This window comes from Hakea prostrata, chromosome 2 (assembly GCF_041222555.1).
Source record: "Hakea prostrata isolate BN-2017 chromosome 2, UWA_Hpros_2, whole genome shotgun sequence".
NCBI lineage: Eukaryota > Viridiplantae > Streptophyta > Magnoliopsida > Proteales > Proteaceae > Hakea > Hakea prostrata.
This window is the reverse complement of record NC_142601.1, coordinates 63,361,070-63,379,745: the sequence shown is the minus strand read 5'-3', so window position 1 is coordinate 63,379,745 and position 18,676 is coordinate 63,361,070. Positions and strand designations below refer to the sequence as shown.

The 18,676-nt window shown below is 41.6% G+C and overlaps 1 protein-coding gene across 1 annotated transcript in view; it reads left to right on the top strand.

Annotated features, from left to right (window-relative positions):
- The first annotated feature begins 406 nt into the window (after positions 1-406).
- LOC149025613 (actin-interacting protein 1-2-like) overlaps positions 407-18,676 on the top strand; it is a 45,622-nt gene continuing 27,352 nt past the window's right edge. Inside the window, exons 1-2 of the mRNA XM_089145811.1 lie at positions 407-933; positions 17,628-17,789. Coding sequence (XP_089001937.1) covers positions 542-933; positions 17,628-17,789 — 554 coding nt within the window. The 5' untranslated portion in view covers positions 407-541. The remainder of the gene's footprint in view (positions 934-17,627; positions 17,790-18,676) is intronic.

Here is an 18,676-nt window from a genome sequence, read left to right as displayed (position 1 = left end):
GTTGTTTGGTCAATAGTATGAAAGTTTAAGGAGATAAATAAATTCTGATAGAAAAAAATGGATATAGAAATCGAGAGATTCATATTTAAGAAAATATTTTAAATTATTATTATTTATTTTTGAGACATAAATAACTCAATAAAATTAGGAGAATTTTCTTTTAAGGCAACTAATCTATCAAGAATATTCTAATTTATAGTTAACAAAAAAAAAAAACTTAAATCGGAGAATGAGATAAATCCATAAGATCTTATTTCTTAAAAATTAAAAATTAATCAAATCTCAAGAATTTTGGTTTCTATAAATATAAAATTATATTAAAAATTGAATTTTTCGGTAAAAGGGGGGAGAGCACATAATCCACGTGGCGAACGGTTCGTCACTCTAAACCCGCTCAAAATGATTTCCCCGTTCGCTGATTCCACTTGGCACTCTCCCTCTCTCTGGAATTCCTCTGCTCTCTCTGGCAATTGCAGAAACAAAAAATAATCTAAGGGGAAGATCTGCGAATCTCGTTATTATAACGACGAAAAACTAGAAAATGGCGGAACTTTCAGAAACGTATGTTTGCGTTCCCTTGACTGAGCGAGGTCGAGGGATTTTAATCTCCGGAGATCCTAAGTCGAACTCTATCCTCTACTGCAATGGCAGATCCGTCGTTATTCGCTACCTCGACAGGCCTCTTAAAGTTTCTATCTACGCCGAGCATGCTTACCAAGCCACTGTCGCTCGCTACTCCCCCAATGGCGAGTGGATTGCTTCTGCCGATGTTTCTGGGACCGTTAAAATCTGGGGCGTGCATAATGATTTCGTCCTCAAGGCTGAGTTTAAGGTTCTTTCTGGTCGGATCGATGATTTGCAGTGGTCACCTGATTGCCAGAGGATCGTAGCTACCGGTGATGGGAAGGGCAAATCCTTCGTCCGGGCTTTCGTGTGAGCTTCCTGTTCCCTTTCTTTTCCATTTTATCTGGTTCTATTAGAAGTGATTATGACGAAGGGCTTTTTGTTCCTTCTTCCAAAATGTTTCCATAGTTACATTATAAAATTGGAAAATTTTGATCCCCAGTTCTATCTTGGTTTTATACATCATAAAGTAGTAGTGACCCAAGATATTGACCAATAATATATATATATATATACACACATATATTTTTTTTTAAATAAAGATCGATCGCATTAAGAATGGAAAATAAAAAATAAAAAATAAAAAGGAAAAATTACATTTGGAGAGCATTGATAGCCTTTTGAGGTAGAAAAACTCTTTCCTTATCAGAAAAACCAATGATGTAAATTCAATTGTTTCATTCCACTGTTTCTTTCTCCACCAAAAGTATTTTTGCAAATTTTCTTAAAAGTAATCTCCCTTTCTCCATTTAGACCCTGAGAGAGGCTAATTCCTTCTCCCTCGCCCACAAGTCTCCCAGTTTTTTCCCCGCAAATTAATCTGATGATTCGTATCCAAGCGTCTTGGCCTTGGCACAACACCTAATCCCCAACCATCCCCAACCATTGAATCAACCGCTAAATTATGAGACACTTTATCAATGGCCAACTCACCCTCCACACTTAAAAGGGCCTCCATGGGGCCCCTCAATTGAATTCGTAGTAGAATCCAAGTTTTGCCCACCGAATTCTGAGAATCCCTCTACTCTGTAAATTGCTTTATGTGGGCCCCTTCAATTGAATTCGTAGTAGACTCCAAGTTCTGCCAAAAAACCAAAGTCTAAGAATACCCCTCATATGCAAATTGCTTTATGTGGCCCCTCTATGGGCAATTTGTCTACCACCCTATCATTGTCAAAATTTTCTAAAATTCAAAATTCAAAATTCTAGAATCCACTTCATCATCCATCTCTTCCTTATAGGCCCCATCAATTTGATTCATGGTGGACTCCAAGTTCTCCCCAGATTTTGAGTTCTAAGAATCCCCTCCTGTGCAAATTGCTTTGTGTGGGCCCCTCTATTGGCAACGTGGCTACCACTCTATCATTTTCAAAAATTTAAAAAATATCTGAATTTTCAAAATTTAAAACTCTAGTATCCATTTCATCATCCATCTTTTTCTCATCTTAATGGCTTCTAAGCATCAAAAGATTGAGAAAAAAATAGGGATTTCCACCAAATTTGCCAGAGTTCTACTTAGAGTGGACTCCTTCCTATCCACACCAACCAACGCATCTTTCACCACTAGAGCTCCGTCAAAGGTCTTCTTCCTTGTCATTGGTAGCTCCTCCACCACCACAAAAGGCTGGGATTTTTTGAAGGTATATTGGGTTTCTAAGTGACCAAATTGCCTACAAGAGCAACACATTTTCTCCCTAGCCTCATACACTACATTGAAGACATTCCTTGTGTAATACCCCGCATCTTTTTCTATTATTATTTTATTATTGTGGTGAATGTGCCATTGTGGTCAAGGTCAGACATCGCTTGTGGGTCCCACAACAATGGAATTAGACTGAACTGTAATCGAGGAAATGATCAGCGTAAATTTCGAACCCGGAAATCACACCCCGAGTGGGCGCGAGTGGCCCCGAGTCCATAAAGAGACCTATAAATTATATATATATATATATATATATATATATATATATGAAGTGTTATTATATATGATTATATTCTTTATAATACGTGAGAAATGAGGAGAAAGAGAGAGGCTCACCTAGGGCGGTGAGGTAGTTTTTTTAAAAAGGGGAAAGGAGGTGAGTGGAGGAGGGAAAGAGGGAGGAGGTGACACCTCCCACTTTCCCCACCGACTTTGTGACTTTGAGGGAGGAAAGAGAGAGAGGTGGAGGAGAGGAGAGAGACGGAGAGGAGAATTCATTGCAGAGGGAGCGGAAGCCATTAGAGGAGCAGAGGAGAAGTGGAAAGGGAGAAGTGAGAAAAAAAAATAGAGAGAGAGAGAGAAAAAAAAAAAACAGAGGAGAAGAGAACCGTGTAGGGGAAAGAGAAGAGAGATAAGAAGTAAGGAGGAGAAGGAAGAGAAAGAAGAGAGAGAAGATTTCAGATCTTTGCAGAAACGATTAGAAGATAGTTAAGGAGAAGAGGAAAGAGGAAAGAGGAAGAGTAAGAGGAGAGGTAGAGAGGAGAGGTGAGAGACGAAATAGAGAAGTTGCAGAGGTAGAAGAAGAATAGGAGACAGGAGAGAGAAGGAGTGGAGAGGAGAGGAGAGAGAATGAGTGGAGAGAAAGTGGAGTAAAAAGAGAAAGACAAGATAGGAGAAGCCCGTAGGGAGGAGAGAGAAATGAGAGGAAAGGAGAAGAAGTGGAGAGAGGAGAGAGAGGAAAAGTGCAAAACCGTAGGAGGAGAGAGAAAGAGGAGAGAGAAAGGAGGAGAGAGAAAATGAAGAGGAAATAATATAAAAGGGGAAAAATTCCCTGTTGGCTCCTGCGTTTTCGTCATTGCTGTTGATCGATCGAGATGCAGGGAAAGCGGATTATGATGGAACCAAGGTTAGGACACGCCCGGAACAGGTAAGTAATATTGACCAACCTATGTATGATAAATGGGTGTTTTCCATTAATAGATATGTAGCATGCACATGATAACATAAAGTCTATTTTATTTATTCATTGATGCAATATATGGAAAGTTACATGATATATGCGTGTTTGTGTATTGAACAAAATGCCTGGATTGGATGATAGCCTAATGATGTGACTGAATTGCTTGACTTGGAATGCTAATAGTATTCTTGAACTGTTAATTATGAGTTTGAAATGATGATTATGCTTATCAGATATGGACTTGTCATGCTCTCATATTTAAATGATTGAATTGCATGAATTGTGTTCAGATGAGACTGAATGATGCTTGAAATGAAAAATGTACATGGAAATATGCAGAGCATGGTGAGGCAATTTTGGAAGTGAATATAAGAAAGAGTAAAAGAATAAAATGTTAAAGGCTTCTATAAGACCTGGTACTTATGTACCCAAATGGGAGGGCATGAAGTGGTTTCTGTAAGTCTTGGTACTTAAGTACCCAAATGGGAGGGCATGAAGCAAGACTGAAAAGTGAAAAAAAGAAGAAAGGAAATAAAAGAAATAAAGAAAGGAATAAAATGTAATGGCTTCTGTAAGTCCTGGTACTTATGTACCCAAATGGGAGGGAATGAAGTGAGACTGAAAAGTGGAAAGATATACTAGACCGATGATGGCCTCCTGTAGAGAACACCCGGCCTTGAGCCAAGAGACTGATGCCACTTGCGTGGTTGAGACTGATGCCACTTGCGTGGTTGAGACTGATGCCACTTGTGTGGTTTAGACTGATGGTGCTCTCTCTACAGGTAGCGCTTAGGTCTAGTTTAATGAAAAAGGAAAAGGAAAGGAAAAAGGACCAAGAAAAGGATAAAGGAAAAGGAAAATTGGAATGTATGATGTTATATGATTTTGATGTGATCATTAATGCATGATGAACTGCCTGACTTAATTATATGGTTGTCCTTTATTGCTTACTGGGCCGGAAAGCTCATTATTGTAAATGTTGACAGGTACTCAGATTCATGATAAAGGCAAGGTGTTGCCATCTGTCAATGCCTTGAAGGTTGAAGATGTAATCTCATATTCCTTTCGTTACGTTTGATGTTTGGATAACTGGACTGTACAGATATATATTCTTTTGCCAAGAAAAATGTTTTGTCTAGCATTTTGTTTTTATTAACTATAAAGAGGTGTTAATGAAGAGGAGCTGTCACGTGCCCTAGTGGAATGTACATGATGTGGGCCCCACCAAGCCTGTGAAAACTAGGGTCGTGACACCCTGATCCGGGTTCACTTTGCTCAACTTGAATTTCATCCACTCGCTCAGATTCCTTGTCCACTTCTACCAGGAATGGGCAAAGTTCCCTAACATTCCCTGCTTCATTCTAGTGTCTAGAGCAATAGGACTACCTATTGCCTTTGCAATAGAAAATAGTACATGACATGCCAGCATTCTAATGGCAACTCCGAGAAACACACCCAAACCAATTTCATAGAAGTTGGGCAGCATTAATGTTAAAGCCTAGCCTTTATCATTGAAACCACATCAATTGTGAACCAATCCCACATGGACCATGTCTCCAAATATCGGCCATATCGCCCTAAGAACTGAATTGAAAATTTACAAACCCCTTCGCTATAGAGCGCAGGCTGATTACAGCCCCTACTTCCATCCTAGCACCTCCTTTTGCACCTCATCTGTAGTGGTTTTCCAGAAATAAAACCTACCAATTAGAGCAAACCTGAATGGTTATGTTGCATCTCATACTCTGCCTGAGGGATCACCACGTGCCTGTATTTTTCCAGCCTAAATCGGCTCTAGAAGGCTTTCCAAGGAAATTCCTGAGCCCCACCCTACCACACTAGCTTAAGAAACTTGCTTACCACCCCTTGAGCAGATAAGAGGTCCTCCCCTCCCCTTGCTGGCTGCAAATATCGCCATCACCAAAATTTTCTCTCTCATCCAAATTTCTTGGTTCTTCTCCCTCCTCCATCACGAGTTTGTCTACCCAAAGTTTAATCAAGATATTTAAATTGGGTGAAAATCATAAAATATGATTAATTTTTTTTAATCTCAATTACATCAGGCTTACTTGAAACCAAAAGTTCTTTCATGTTAAAACAAACACCATTGCAATACTGGTGGACCGGAAAGGTAAATAGAGAAATTTATGCACCTTCCTAGAATGATCTTGTGGAACCAAAATATACTTGGTTTCTTCATTTGGCATCAAATTTGAGAAGTAGTTCTCCAAGCTGAACCTATTCCACTAGGTATATTTTGTTTCAAATTGTTGCATCCCAAACCAACCTACTAGGTGTGTTGATCTAAATGGAACCTAGTCACAATGGAAATGGTGAGTGCGGGCTGACTTGGTTGGTCGGGAAGCTGCCTTCGAGGATTAAGTTAGTTAGTGGAAGCAACACTACCCCGAGGCTGTGGCTGAGAAAGGCTCCGTACTAAGTAATTACTGAGTTAGTGAGAAATGAGCTTTCATTAATTACCTTTGAGTGAAGTAGGTGAGGGGTTTAAATAATATGACTTGATCATTGTGGGCCGTTGGATGGTCTAGCTGGTGTTGATTTCCATCCTATTATGTTCGTAGGATCTTTGGCGGTTATGACATTCCATAATGGGCTCACTGTTATAGCCCGCCTAAATATAAGCCCACCGGACCAACCTGATAAGCCTATAGGCCTAACTTGTGAGGCCCACATGGCCTAGTTCATAAAAGTTCCTACTGAACTAAGATTAGTGCATTATTTAGAAGATCCTATACCTAGGGAGAAGTCTAGAAAGATCTATCCTTTTGTAAATATCTAGCTTCTAGAAATCTACTTTAGAAATATGTAGAACTAGTTCTCCACCATTGGATGGAAGACGCTTGCATAGATCCTAGCCATACATTGTATAGTAGAGTGCCTATAAATAGGGGAGGTCTTGTTGTGGAGAGGCACCAAGCAATTGAGTCTAAGAGCTTATATACAAGTTCAAGAGTAATAGAAGTTCTATTCTCAAACTCTCTACCATAAACTTCAATTCTCTCCTTCTCACTTGTGTAGTGGTGTTGTGGGCTGACTTAGTACTAACGGGGTGCTAAGTGTTGGCACAAGTTTGCCTAGTAGAGTACTAGGTTGTGGTAATTTGGTACCAGAGCTTCAATTGTTACATGGTCAAGCTTCTAGGTATAATCATCATAACTAGCAGAAGGGAGACCAATACCAACAAGGAGAAGCGAATGGGGCAAGGACAAGTTGGTTGATGTTGAAAGTGCTATGGAGCCATGCCTAACTCTGTTGAGTTGGCAATGGCCAAGATAAGGGAACTTCTTGATGTTGAAGAGCAAAGTAGGAAGGAGCTCAACAGTCGGGTGGAGAAGCTCAGGGAATCCTTATTGGGAGCTCTCAACACTATGGCACATAAACAACAACAACTTGATGCCTTCAAAGCTCAAGTGTTGGAAAGGGTGCCCCAAGTGGAAGCTCGTGTCAAGGAGTTGAGTGAGGAATTGGCAACTTGTAGGAGGTTGATGATCGGAGGAGCCACTATATAGCAGAAGGCACCTAAGATATAGGTGCCAAAGCCTAAGGCATTTGAGGAAATGAGGGATGTAAGGGAGGTTGACAACTTCCTATGGCATATGCAAAGGTACTTTGAGGCAATGACAATCAAAGATGAACCATAAAAATAAGGATACGCTTTACCTCACCAAGACAGTAAACTCTATGGTGGCAAAGGAGGCATGCCAACATGGCAAGAGGCACTTGCACCATAGACACTTGGGATAATTTCAAGAAGGAATTCAAGAAGCAATTCTATATAGAAAATACAGCTTTCTTGGCTAGAAGAATTATTAAAAGGTTTAAGCACATGGATCTATTTGGGATTACATCAAAGAGTTCTCCACAGTTATGCTAGAAGTCTCGAGTATGACTGAAGAAGAACTTCTCTTTGACTTTATAGGTGGTCTCCAATGTTGGGCTTTGCAAGAGTTACAACGTCGTGGCATACAAGATCTTGCATTGGCTATAGCAGTGGCGGAGTCATTTGTGGAGTTCAAAAGAAAAGAGCACCCGAAGGCCAAGAAGGAGCATGTTGGCAAAGGTGGGGGGGGGGGGAAGGGTCCAAGACCAATCACTTCAAGGAAGGCACGAGCAAGCCCTCTTAAAGTAAGGAAGGCAACCCTCAACAAGACAAGAAGAACAAGGTCACATCCAGGGACAATTGCTTCCTTTGTGATGGTCCACATTGGCCTAGAGATTGCCTAAGAGGAAGGCTCTCAATGCGTTACTCGAAGGGAAGGGTGCGGAAGAAGTGGCCATGGGGTCCCTACAACAACTAGGTGCCACTAAGGCCAAACTAGTAGAGGATGGCCTAAGACAATTAACTAGCTCGCCCCATCAATGGTGTTGCTTGAGGGATCGAGATGACTATCGGAGCATGGACTTGTCTGTGGTGGTCATGGATGACTTTTAGGTAGTATTGGGTATGAAGTTCCTAAGTTGAGTCAAGGCCATGCCAATGCCTTCATTAGCACGGTGTGCATCATGGAGGAAGGCACACCATGCATGATCCTGACGATTCGAGGAACTAAGGAAGGTTCTAAACTTCTTTCTGCCATCAGTTGGAGAAAGGAGTAAAGAAGGGTGGAGATCACCAATTTGGCGGCACTATTGGAACAAAAGGAAGATGCTCCTACAAAGGTATTGCTTAAGCAAATTGAGAAGACCTTTGAAGAGGTTTCAAGGATGTTATGCCCCTAGAACTACCCAAGAGACTTCCACCGGAGAGAGAGGTGGACCATGTGATCGAGTTGGAGTCCAATGCCAAACCACCTTCCATGGCACCTTATTGGATGTCTAATGTAACCAGGGTTTGGGTTAGATCTTCAGGATCTTCTTTGATAGGAACCGGCAGAAAATAGAGTTTCTGGGTGTTTCGCTAGGGGTTTTACGGTCTCTAAGCCTGCTGAATATGGAAATCAGATCTGAATTCTATTGAATTTCAAAATTCAGATTTGAAATTTAAATTCTATGGCAAGCTAGGGTTTTGGTTAGGATTGGGAGAGGGGCTAGGCTTGCAGGTTTTGCAGATCAGAACTGTCTTCTATTGTAGTTCCTTCAACTAGAATAGGATCTAATTGATAGAGCTTAAATAAATTCAGATTTCTGAAATTCTGAAAATTTTGCAAAACTCAAGGAAGAAGATTAAGTGCAGGTTTTTTAGAACTTAGGGGAATAGGACTGCTTTGAGGAAACTAAGAGTAGGGATGAGGTCTAGAAGGTTATGCCATCCCAATGGAGGGAGAATGGGTTAAAACAGAGTAGAGAATAGGGATTTCCTAAAGGGAGTGGGACTTGGGAGCCGTGGGAGAGAAGGGGAAGAGACGCTTGCAGGTGTTAGGGCAAGAGGGGGAAGAGGCTGGGGATGTAGTGGGGATGAGGGGGGAGCGCTTAGGGAAGGTTGCGGCCAAGAGAGGGAGGGATGGAATGGGGTGTGCGTGCTTCTTTGACTTACTTGAATGCTTGAAGATGGCTGTACTTGAATGCTGTGACTAGATGCTTGATTACTTGAAGAAGATGAAGTTGCTTTCTGGAATTTCTGAAGTCTGAGAATTACTCTCCAGCCCAGGCCGTAAGGGTTTCCTTCTCCCCGGCCCAAGCCTCTGTTTAACTGAATTAATCCAATTTGCTTTCTTATGAAATAAATAGGTATCTATAGCCAATTACAAGACACTTTGACTCAACTTGGGACTCCCTATCTAATAGGGATCCAACAACCTTACTACTTAACAAATACTTACTAAAATAGACTCAAATGACTAATTTCAGAAATAAACAAACTGTAAGGGACTTAAATAACTGACTTCTACATAGAAACAAAATCTAAAATATATGATCCCCTTTCTAGATAAGGAATCTTATCCACAATCAACTAATTCAATATAATTTTAAAAGGACTATAGCTCTTAAACTACTGATTCAAACAGAAAACTGAAAGTACATCCCTAACCCTTGGATCCAGGGGATTTTGTCAAGATCAATATTGAGCCCCAAAATGGGGCTTGAAAAATGAACAAAATAACCCTGGGTTATTCGGCCAGCTTTAAGTGCCCCTTTTTGGATCTAGTTTTTGGACCCAATTTTAGGGGGTCCAATCATGGTTGCATCAATGTCCCCATAGGAGTTGGAGGAGCTAAAGAAATAACTCAAAGATCTACTTGATGTTAGCTTTATACGACTTTCTAAGGCTCCCTAGTATGCGCCATTGTTGTTCCAACGGAAGCATGATGAGTCACTGTGGCTAAATATCAACTACAGAGTGTTGAATTAGGTAACCATCAAAAACAAATATCCCATTTCTTTGATGGGTTTGGTGGTGCAATATACTTTACCAAGTTTGACTTGTGGTCAGAATACTATCAAGTCTATATTGCCGAAGAAGATGAGCCAAAGACTGCATATGTAACTCGGTATGGTGCATACGAGTTCTTAGTTATGCCCTGTGGTCTCACCAACACATCGGCCACATTCTGTACCTTGATGAACAAAATCTTCCAGCCCTACCGCAAAAAGTTCGTGGTAGTATCCTTAGATGACATCATCATCTGTAATAATACTCTAGAGGAGCATGCTTGATAAGACCCCGATCTCAACAGAAGAACAATGGACAAATTGGCACAAAAAGATAATAGCAATGCTGAACTTAAATCAAATAATCTCCAGACAGAACACACTACAGCCGTAGGTGATCCTATTCTACCCGAGAGCAATTGCCCCCTCCCTTATTTCCCTAACAACTCAAAACGCATAATCTCCTATTCTCCCTTCCCCTACTAATAGTAATTATTTTCCTACCATAATTCCTGAACCAAATCACTCCAAATCCAATCCTAAAAGGCATCCTGTATTTTAACAGAATCACCCCACATTTATTCCTATAAGCCAGTAAATATTTCTCAAGTATTTCCTTCTATTCTTGGCTGCTGTGCAACAGATCTTGTATCTCTCTTTCCTTGCCTGCGAGTATAGACTCGTGAGATGAGGGGTCTATCATACTCCCCTCCAAAAGTTTCACCTTGTCCTCAAGGTGAAAGTCTGGAAAATTGGACTGCAGCACATCAAAATCTTCCCATGTATTCTCACAAGAGGGAAGTCCTTTCCACTGAATCAGAACTTCCAATACTCCTAAACAGAGAAACGAATGCTGATCAAATGTTCTGTTGTGAGTTGTAACTCACCGTTCTCTCGCAAACAGGAGGGAAGAGGCTGGGGAACCATGTGTTGACCAACTGCTGGTTTCAACTGCGAAACGTGGAACACAGGGTGGATGCAAGTCCCTTCTGGTAACTGTAACTGATAGGCAGCTGGGCCCACTTGCTCTATGATTTGGTACGGCCCGTAGAAACGATGACTTAGCTTTTCATTTGGGTGGTTGGCAAGCTTCTGAAAACGATAAGGCTGGAGCTTAAGAAAGACCTCATCCCCCACTTTGTAGTGCACTTCCCGGCGATTGGGATCCACAGAAGCGTGCATCCGTTCTTGGGCCACCCGGAGGTTAGATTTGAGATCATCCAGTACACGATTGCGCTCACAAAGGAACACATCAACATCGACCTTGGACCGACCATCTTCCCAATGCAAAAGCCAAGGTGGTTCACGGCCATACACAATTTGAAATGGAGACATTTTAGTGGCTGAATGAAATGTCGTGTTGTACCAATACTCCGCCCAAGGTAACCAATTAATCCAATCCTTTGGTTGGCGAGCGCAAAAACAACGTAAGTAAACTTCAAGGCTGCGATTCACCACTTCTGTTTGGCCATCGGTTTGTGGATGATAGGCGCTACTATACTTCAGGTGGGTGCCTACTAGTTTGAATAATTCCATCCAAAAGTGACTAAGGAAGACACAATCTCGATCAGAAACAATGGGTTGCGGAAATCCATGCAAGCGGATAACTTCCCTAGTGAAGGAGACAGCCACATCCTTCGTGGGATAAGGGTGCGAAAGAGCAAGGAAATGGGCGTATTTTGAGAGACGATCAACTACCACCAGCACTGTATCCCCCGCCTTTAGTCTTGGGTAACCCGCCAATAAAATCCATACTAATATCCTCCCAAATGCGTTCCAGAATTGGCAGCGGTTGAAGGAGACCTACGGGTTTCATAGCTAAGTATTTACTGCGTTGGCAAGCATCACAACTAGCCACAAAGTCATGAACAACAGCCTTCATTCCCACCCAATAGACCATAGCCATCAATCGCTTGTAGGTCCGCAAAAATCTTGAATGTCCACCGAATGGGGTGGAGTGATACTCGGACAATAATTTGGGGATTAGGGGGTATCCTTCAGGGATGACTAACCTATTTTTATAGAGAAATGTTCCGTGTTGGAGCTGATAGCTAGGATAGTCTTGGGATCCTTTCATCAAGGCTTGAATAATCTTTTGGTAACGTTCTGAGGCGTGAACTTTCGCATCTAAACCCTTACTTTCCTGCCAGGTTGTTGTTGTCATAGAGAGAAGCTGCATATCACCCTCTGACCGTCGCGAGAGAGCGTCGGCGGCTTTGTTCTTGCTGCTCGGACAGTATAATATCTCAAAATCAAATCCCAATAGCTTTAAGACCCACTTCTGTTGATCAGTAGCCACAATGCGCTGTTCCAGCAAATATTTCAAACTTTTTTGATCAGTTTGTACTTTGAAGCGTCTCCCCATCACGTAGTGCTGCCATTTCTGGATAGCTAGCACAATTGCCATTAGTTCTTTCTCATAGACAGACATGGTTTGTGCGTGAGGGGGCAACACTTGGCTCCAGTAAACAATTGATGGCCATCTTGCGTCAAAACCGCACCTTGCCCAAAACCTGAAGCATCAGTTTCCACCCAAAACTCCTTTGTGAAGTCGGGCATAACCAACACTGGAACGGTCGTCATGGCTGTCTTTAGGGTGTTAAACGCCGTTGTTGCCTCGTTATTCCATTGAAATGCATCTTTCTTCAATAAGTTAGTGAGCGGAGTGGCAATCTTACCATAATATTCGACGAATCTGCGGTAATACCCAGTTAAACCTCAAAAACCCTCATAGGGCTTTAAGATTTTCGGGTTGGGGCCACTCCACCATGCACTTGATCTTCCGTGGATCCGCTGCAACTTCGTCTTTAGATATGATGTGCCCTAAATACTCCAGTGTAGCAGCATCAAACATGCATCTTTTTCGGTTGACGACGAGGTTGTGCTATGTGAGGAGTATAAAGGTGGTTCGTAAATGACCCACATATTCCTCCAAGGTCTATACACCAAAATATCGTCAAAGAACACCAAAATAAATTTTCACAAATGTTCCCAAAATACCTCATTCATGAGTGATTGAAGTGTGGCCGGGGCATTCGAGAGCCCAAATGGCATCACCAGGAACTCGTAATGCGCATTATGGGTACGTAAGGCCGTCTTTTCCTCATCACCTTCCACCATTCTGATCTAGTGGTAACCTGCTTTCAAATCAAGCTTGGTGAACACTGTGGCTCCTCCAACTCATCCAATAGTTTGTCAATTGCGGGAATATGGAACTTGTCAGGAACCGTTAGTTTATTTAGGGCACGATAATCCACGCAGAAGCGCCACCTGCCATCCTTCTTTCGGACCAACAATACCGGACTGAAGTAAGGACTCACATTAGGCCGTACCAATCTTGCCGTTAACATTTCCTGTACCAACCTTTCGACCCTCATGCTTTTGAGAGTGTGGGTAATGATAGGGTCAAATATTAGGTGGTGTACTTCTCTCGGCTAGTCATATCCTATGGTCTTGTTTCCTCCTTGGCGGCAATTCAGTGGGTTCCGCAAATAGTGGAGCAAAACCAGTTAATAAATTGGATACTGCTGTACTCTCGTGTCCCTTTATAGCATCACATTCGGGATGTTGAGGCTGCAGCCAGTATCCATCACCGCCTGCTTGAACGGACTGTAGCACGCTTTTCAATGTCGTTTCCAATCGCAGCAAAGTCGGCTCCCCATTTAGTTTCGCGAGTCGTCCCTGCCACTCAAAACTCATGGTTCTCAAACGCCAATTACTTCGGACCTCCCCGAATGTTTGCAACCATTCTACGCCCAATATTATATCAATGCTACCCAAATTGAAAGGGTAAGAAATTTTGTACAAAGACCTCACTGCCCAAGTGAATCGGAATCTGTTGATAGACTCCAATACCTTTGCTAATCGTTCCATCTCCTAAAGCGACCTGAAATTTTGTCTTGTGGACCTTCAAACCCAACGGCTCCACCAACTCTTGAGTAATGAAGTTGTGTGTTGCACCACAATCAATCAAAACGATGACCTCACAGCCATTTATCTTCCCATCAGTTTCAGGGTATGTGGTGAATTGATTCCCACCAAGGAAGTATGCGAGAGTTCCGTCTCAAGCATAGGTTCCATTTTGACTTTAGTACTGTTGTCATCGAGCACTCCTACCGACGCTGCAACTTCTGGATTATCGTTGTCATGTAGTAACAACAACCTTAGTTGCTTCAGAGGGGCATCGATGGCCTTTGGAGTATGGAGTGTCGCACCCAAAACACACTCCTTTGTCCATTTTATATTTGATTTCTTCTTGGGATAGCCATCGTGATTGTCCGGAGCTTCTTGTCGCCGCTGTAGTTGCAAGATCGAGAATGTGAGGAAGAAGACGATGGTTCAACTTTTGGTTTGGGCGAACCAGAGTGTTAAATCCCTGGTTCATTCCGGTTCCTTTATTATTGGTGTTGGATGGGCTGAAATTTATGTAGCGTGAAGTTTGGGCCGTTTGAGTGGGCTGGGCCCAAGTGGATTTCTTAAATTTCCCAACTCCATTCTTGGCCTCCACCGCTTGGGCCAGATCCATTATTTGGCCCAGATTAGTGAGGCCAAATAATCGAACCTCAGCCCTCACCTCTTCGTTTAATCTAGCCAGAAACACCCCTTTCAACCATTCTTCTTCTACCGCTCCGGCAGCCGCTGCAAGTTTCTCAAACCCTTCTCTATATGCTGCAAACGTCCCACTCTGCTTATGGTTAATCATCGCTTCTTGGGGAGTCTTCATCTGTGCCAAGCTAAATCGCTGGATCATCGATTCTTTCAATCCTCTCCACGATAACAATGGCTGCTGCAATTTTCGGAAGCGTATCCACCCCAATGCTGCCCCTTCAAAACAAAGAGTTGCAGTTCGGAGTTTCTCTCCATCGCTCAGTTTATACAAATCAAAATACCTCTAAGCCCTTGCGATCCACCCCATTGGATCTTCTCCCATAAAGATCGGCACTTGAAGTTACCTAGGAAGGAAGTCTCTCGACTTCTCTGTTTTGCCCAATCTCTCGTCGTACGCTGGAGTTCCATCGATCTCAGTCATCTTTGGCATTAAGGTATGCACATCGGCTGATTTTCCTTTCATAAACATAAACCTTAGTTCCTCTCTAAAGTATTCATTAGCTTTTTCTCCTTTTTCTATTTGTTGTGCTAATACCCCTGCTTGTCCTTGAATCTCTTTCACGATACTTTCCAAGTCCTCTACCCTCTGCTCCATTCAACTCTTTACCATTCCCCTGGAATCAATGGCTCTGATACCAAATTGATAGGACCCCGATCTCAATAGAAGAACAATGGACAAATTGGCACAAAAAGATAATAGCAATACTGAACTTAAATCAAATAATCTCCAGAATATAACACACTACAGCCGTAGGTGATCCTATTCTACCCGAGAGCAATTGCCCCCTCCCTTATTTCCCTAACAACTCAAAACACATAATCTCCTATTCTCCCTTCCCCTACTAATAGTAATTATTTTCCTAACATAATCCTTTAACCAAATCACTCCAAATCCAATCCTAAAAGGCATCATGTATCTTAACAGAATCACCCCACATTTATTCCTATAAGCCAGTAAATATTTCTCAAGTATTTCCTTCTATTCCTGGCTGCTGTGCAACAGATCTTGTATCTCTCTTTCCTTGCCTGTGAGTATAGACTCGTGAGATGAGGGGTCTATCAATGCTCAACACTTAAGGGTTGTTTTTCGAACACTAAAGGACAACCAACTCTATGTTAAGAAGGAGAAGTGCTCGTTTGCTCGAGAAGAGGTGATAGTTTTAGGTCATAAGGTAGGGGGTGGAACACTAAGGATGGATGAGAGTAAGATATGAGCTATTCAAGAATGGGAAGCACCTACCAAAGTTATTGAATTGAGGTCATACCTTGGCCTAGTGAACTACTATTGTTGGTTCATAGCGGCGGACTCCAAGAGGGCAGCTCCACTCATGGATCTTCTAAAGAACAACAAGGCATGGGACTGGTCCAACTCATGCCAAGATGCCTTTGATGACTTGAAAAAGGCGATCATAGAGGAACCAATGCTTGCAATTGCCAACTTATGGTAAACCATTTGAGGTACATACAGATGCATCTGATTTTTCCATCAGAAGGTTGTTGATGCTGGGGAGGCTCCCCATCGCATGAGAGAGTTGCAAGCTTAATGACACAAAGTGGCGCTACATTGTCATTGATGCATTTGTATAATAGAGTGCCAATAAATAGGAGAGGCACCAAGCAATTGAGTCTAAGAGCTTGTAAGCAAGTTCAGGAGTAATAAAAGTCCTGTTTTCTCAAACTCTCTTCCATAAACTTCAATTCTCTCCTCCTCACTCTCATAGTGGTGTTGTGGGCTGACATAGTATTGGCGGGGTGCTGAGTGCCGGCACGGTTAGCTTAGTAGAGTACTAAGGCCGTGACATCCCACAATCATATCCCATGAAAGTCAGAGAGTTTGTTAAGCAGCCATATCCTAGCGAAGTCGGGGTGTGCTCTGCCCATTATGGATCTGGCGCCTAATCTCCTGCTTGGAGTGGATATGTTGCTTAGTCAGCTGATGTCACCCATAACGGTCATTGGTGCTCTGGAGCTGATTGATCCTTCCTGAACTTTGTCATTTGTGTGTTCAAGGGTTTTGATAAGTCTTGGTCCTCCAGCTGATGTCCATATCTTCTCCCCTCAAGCCATTGTCCGATCTCCTCAGGACTCTAGGTTGAGCCCCCTGGTCCACCTTGGGTGAGGTTGGTAGGAAAATGTGCACCCGGTTCGTCTAACAGTTCGGGACTGAGCTGGGTCACTTAGTGAAAAGTGGTATAACAGAAATCAAGTTTGTCTTTTCCAAGCTGCAGTTTTACAGAATGAAATTTCACGAATTACTTATATTCAATTCGTTCTTGATAGCCATCTAAATCCACACTTCTATAAGTGTAAGGGGTCTTTCAATATGATGATTACACTGTGTAATCGTACTTTTTGGTTTCAAAAAATCACATGATGCACCAAAGTGGGGATATATTTCAAGACAAGCTGTCCCTCCCACTCCTAATCATGAGTTCTATTTCTATTTCTATCATACAATTAACTGAATTTTTTTTTTCAACCTATGTTTTTTATAAAAAGAATAAAAAACTTCCAAACATGATTCAATGCACAACCTTGGGTTTCCAAGCATAAGTCTATAAGGTAAAGAATGATGACAGTGCTAAAAGACATCTCAGAAATTTGCTGTGGTGCCATGGTAGTACTTCTTCTTTCCTTGATTACGTAGGCCTTTCCTTTCAGCTGCATCGGTTAACAGTCTATCCCTACCTCCATCTTCCTCCCCCCTTCTCTTACCCCCACCAAAAAAATAATAGAAAAAGAAGGAACAAAACGAAAATAGAAAATGGTGGTCAGGAGGATCTTGATTCCTCATACCCTGCAATTCATTAATCAATCATAAATCAGAAATCATTGTGAGAGACACCCACTGTATCCTGCAAAATTTTCTAGCTGAACAATTGATGGAACGTTGCCCAAGTCCTTTATATTCCAGGGTCTTACTGAAATAAAATAATCTGTTAGGTTCTGGTCGAAATTAGTGCTCCATCTTAACTTGAAGTGATAGATGTACATAGTTAATGTAAAATATTTGATTCCATTTGTTTCTGTTTTGCAAATCTACGTTCTTATTGCAGATAAATGTCTGAAATTTGTAACTTCATCCGTCACTCTAACTACTTTTCTGCCTCATTTGCTTTCTTCTTTGTGGGTCTATCTTATTTTTTGTAGTGATCAAATAATCAATAACATACTCTTATGTAGGTGGGATTCAGGCAATACTGTAGGGGATTTTGATGGCCATTCAAGGCGTGTTTTGAGTTGTGCATTTAAACCAACAAGACCATTTCGCATCGTCACATGTGGCGAGGATTTTCTGGTGAACTTCTATGAAGGGCCACCATTTCAATTCAAGCACTCTCACAGGTTTGCTGTGATTAGTTTTATTTGCATAATTACTTTGAAATTTGTCATTGTTTCAAAAATAAAATGCATCTTGATTGAGGGAGATCAATCCAAGATTGACTTGGTTTCCGATTTGGATTGTTTCACGCTAGATTGCCAGATCCTTTCATGGATCAGGAAATCACAATGCACTGTATATGGGGATCAGATGGGATCAATACAGTCACTGGTCCCAACTTTCAAAACCTTAACAAAATGCCTTTGTGTGTGGACATCTCAGACACATTTGTTAGATCATGATTCCATGAATTGGCTCTTTCTTTGTTGCTGCATTAGGTTTGACAATGTTTTTCAAGCAAGGGATTTTCAATGTTGACATATTATCAGTGCTGCAACAAGCATTTAATGATACTGTACATAATTACTGTAATTGCTTGGAAACTTTAAAATAATGAATGTTCAATTTGATCAAATGATTCTAAAAACCGACAGTGCATCATGTAATAATTTGGGTAATAGAATCCACATCCGGATAATACACATTCTGTAGTGTAGATGTTCTTAAGAGCACGAAACTAACATAAAAAAATAAAAAATTCCTTCCAGCGACAGAAGGTACCAGATGAAAAGTCAATTGGAGATGATTCGAACCATGTAAAATAAAGGCAGGTGCACCATGAGCCTGTGTATATGTGAACACGCCTGAGAACATGTTAGTTCATAATAGCTAGCCTCTTATTCACTTAAAGAATATATGAGAACATGATGCAAAATTTTGATATTGTGACACTTACATGTATACTTTTCTTTTTTGGTTTGTTCTTATATGTATACTGGATCCACGGATACTGTGATATGCTAGGTACATCCAATATGTACCGTGCTGGTTTATATTTATTAATGGATGT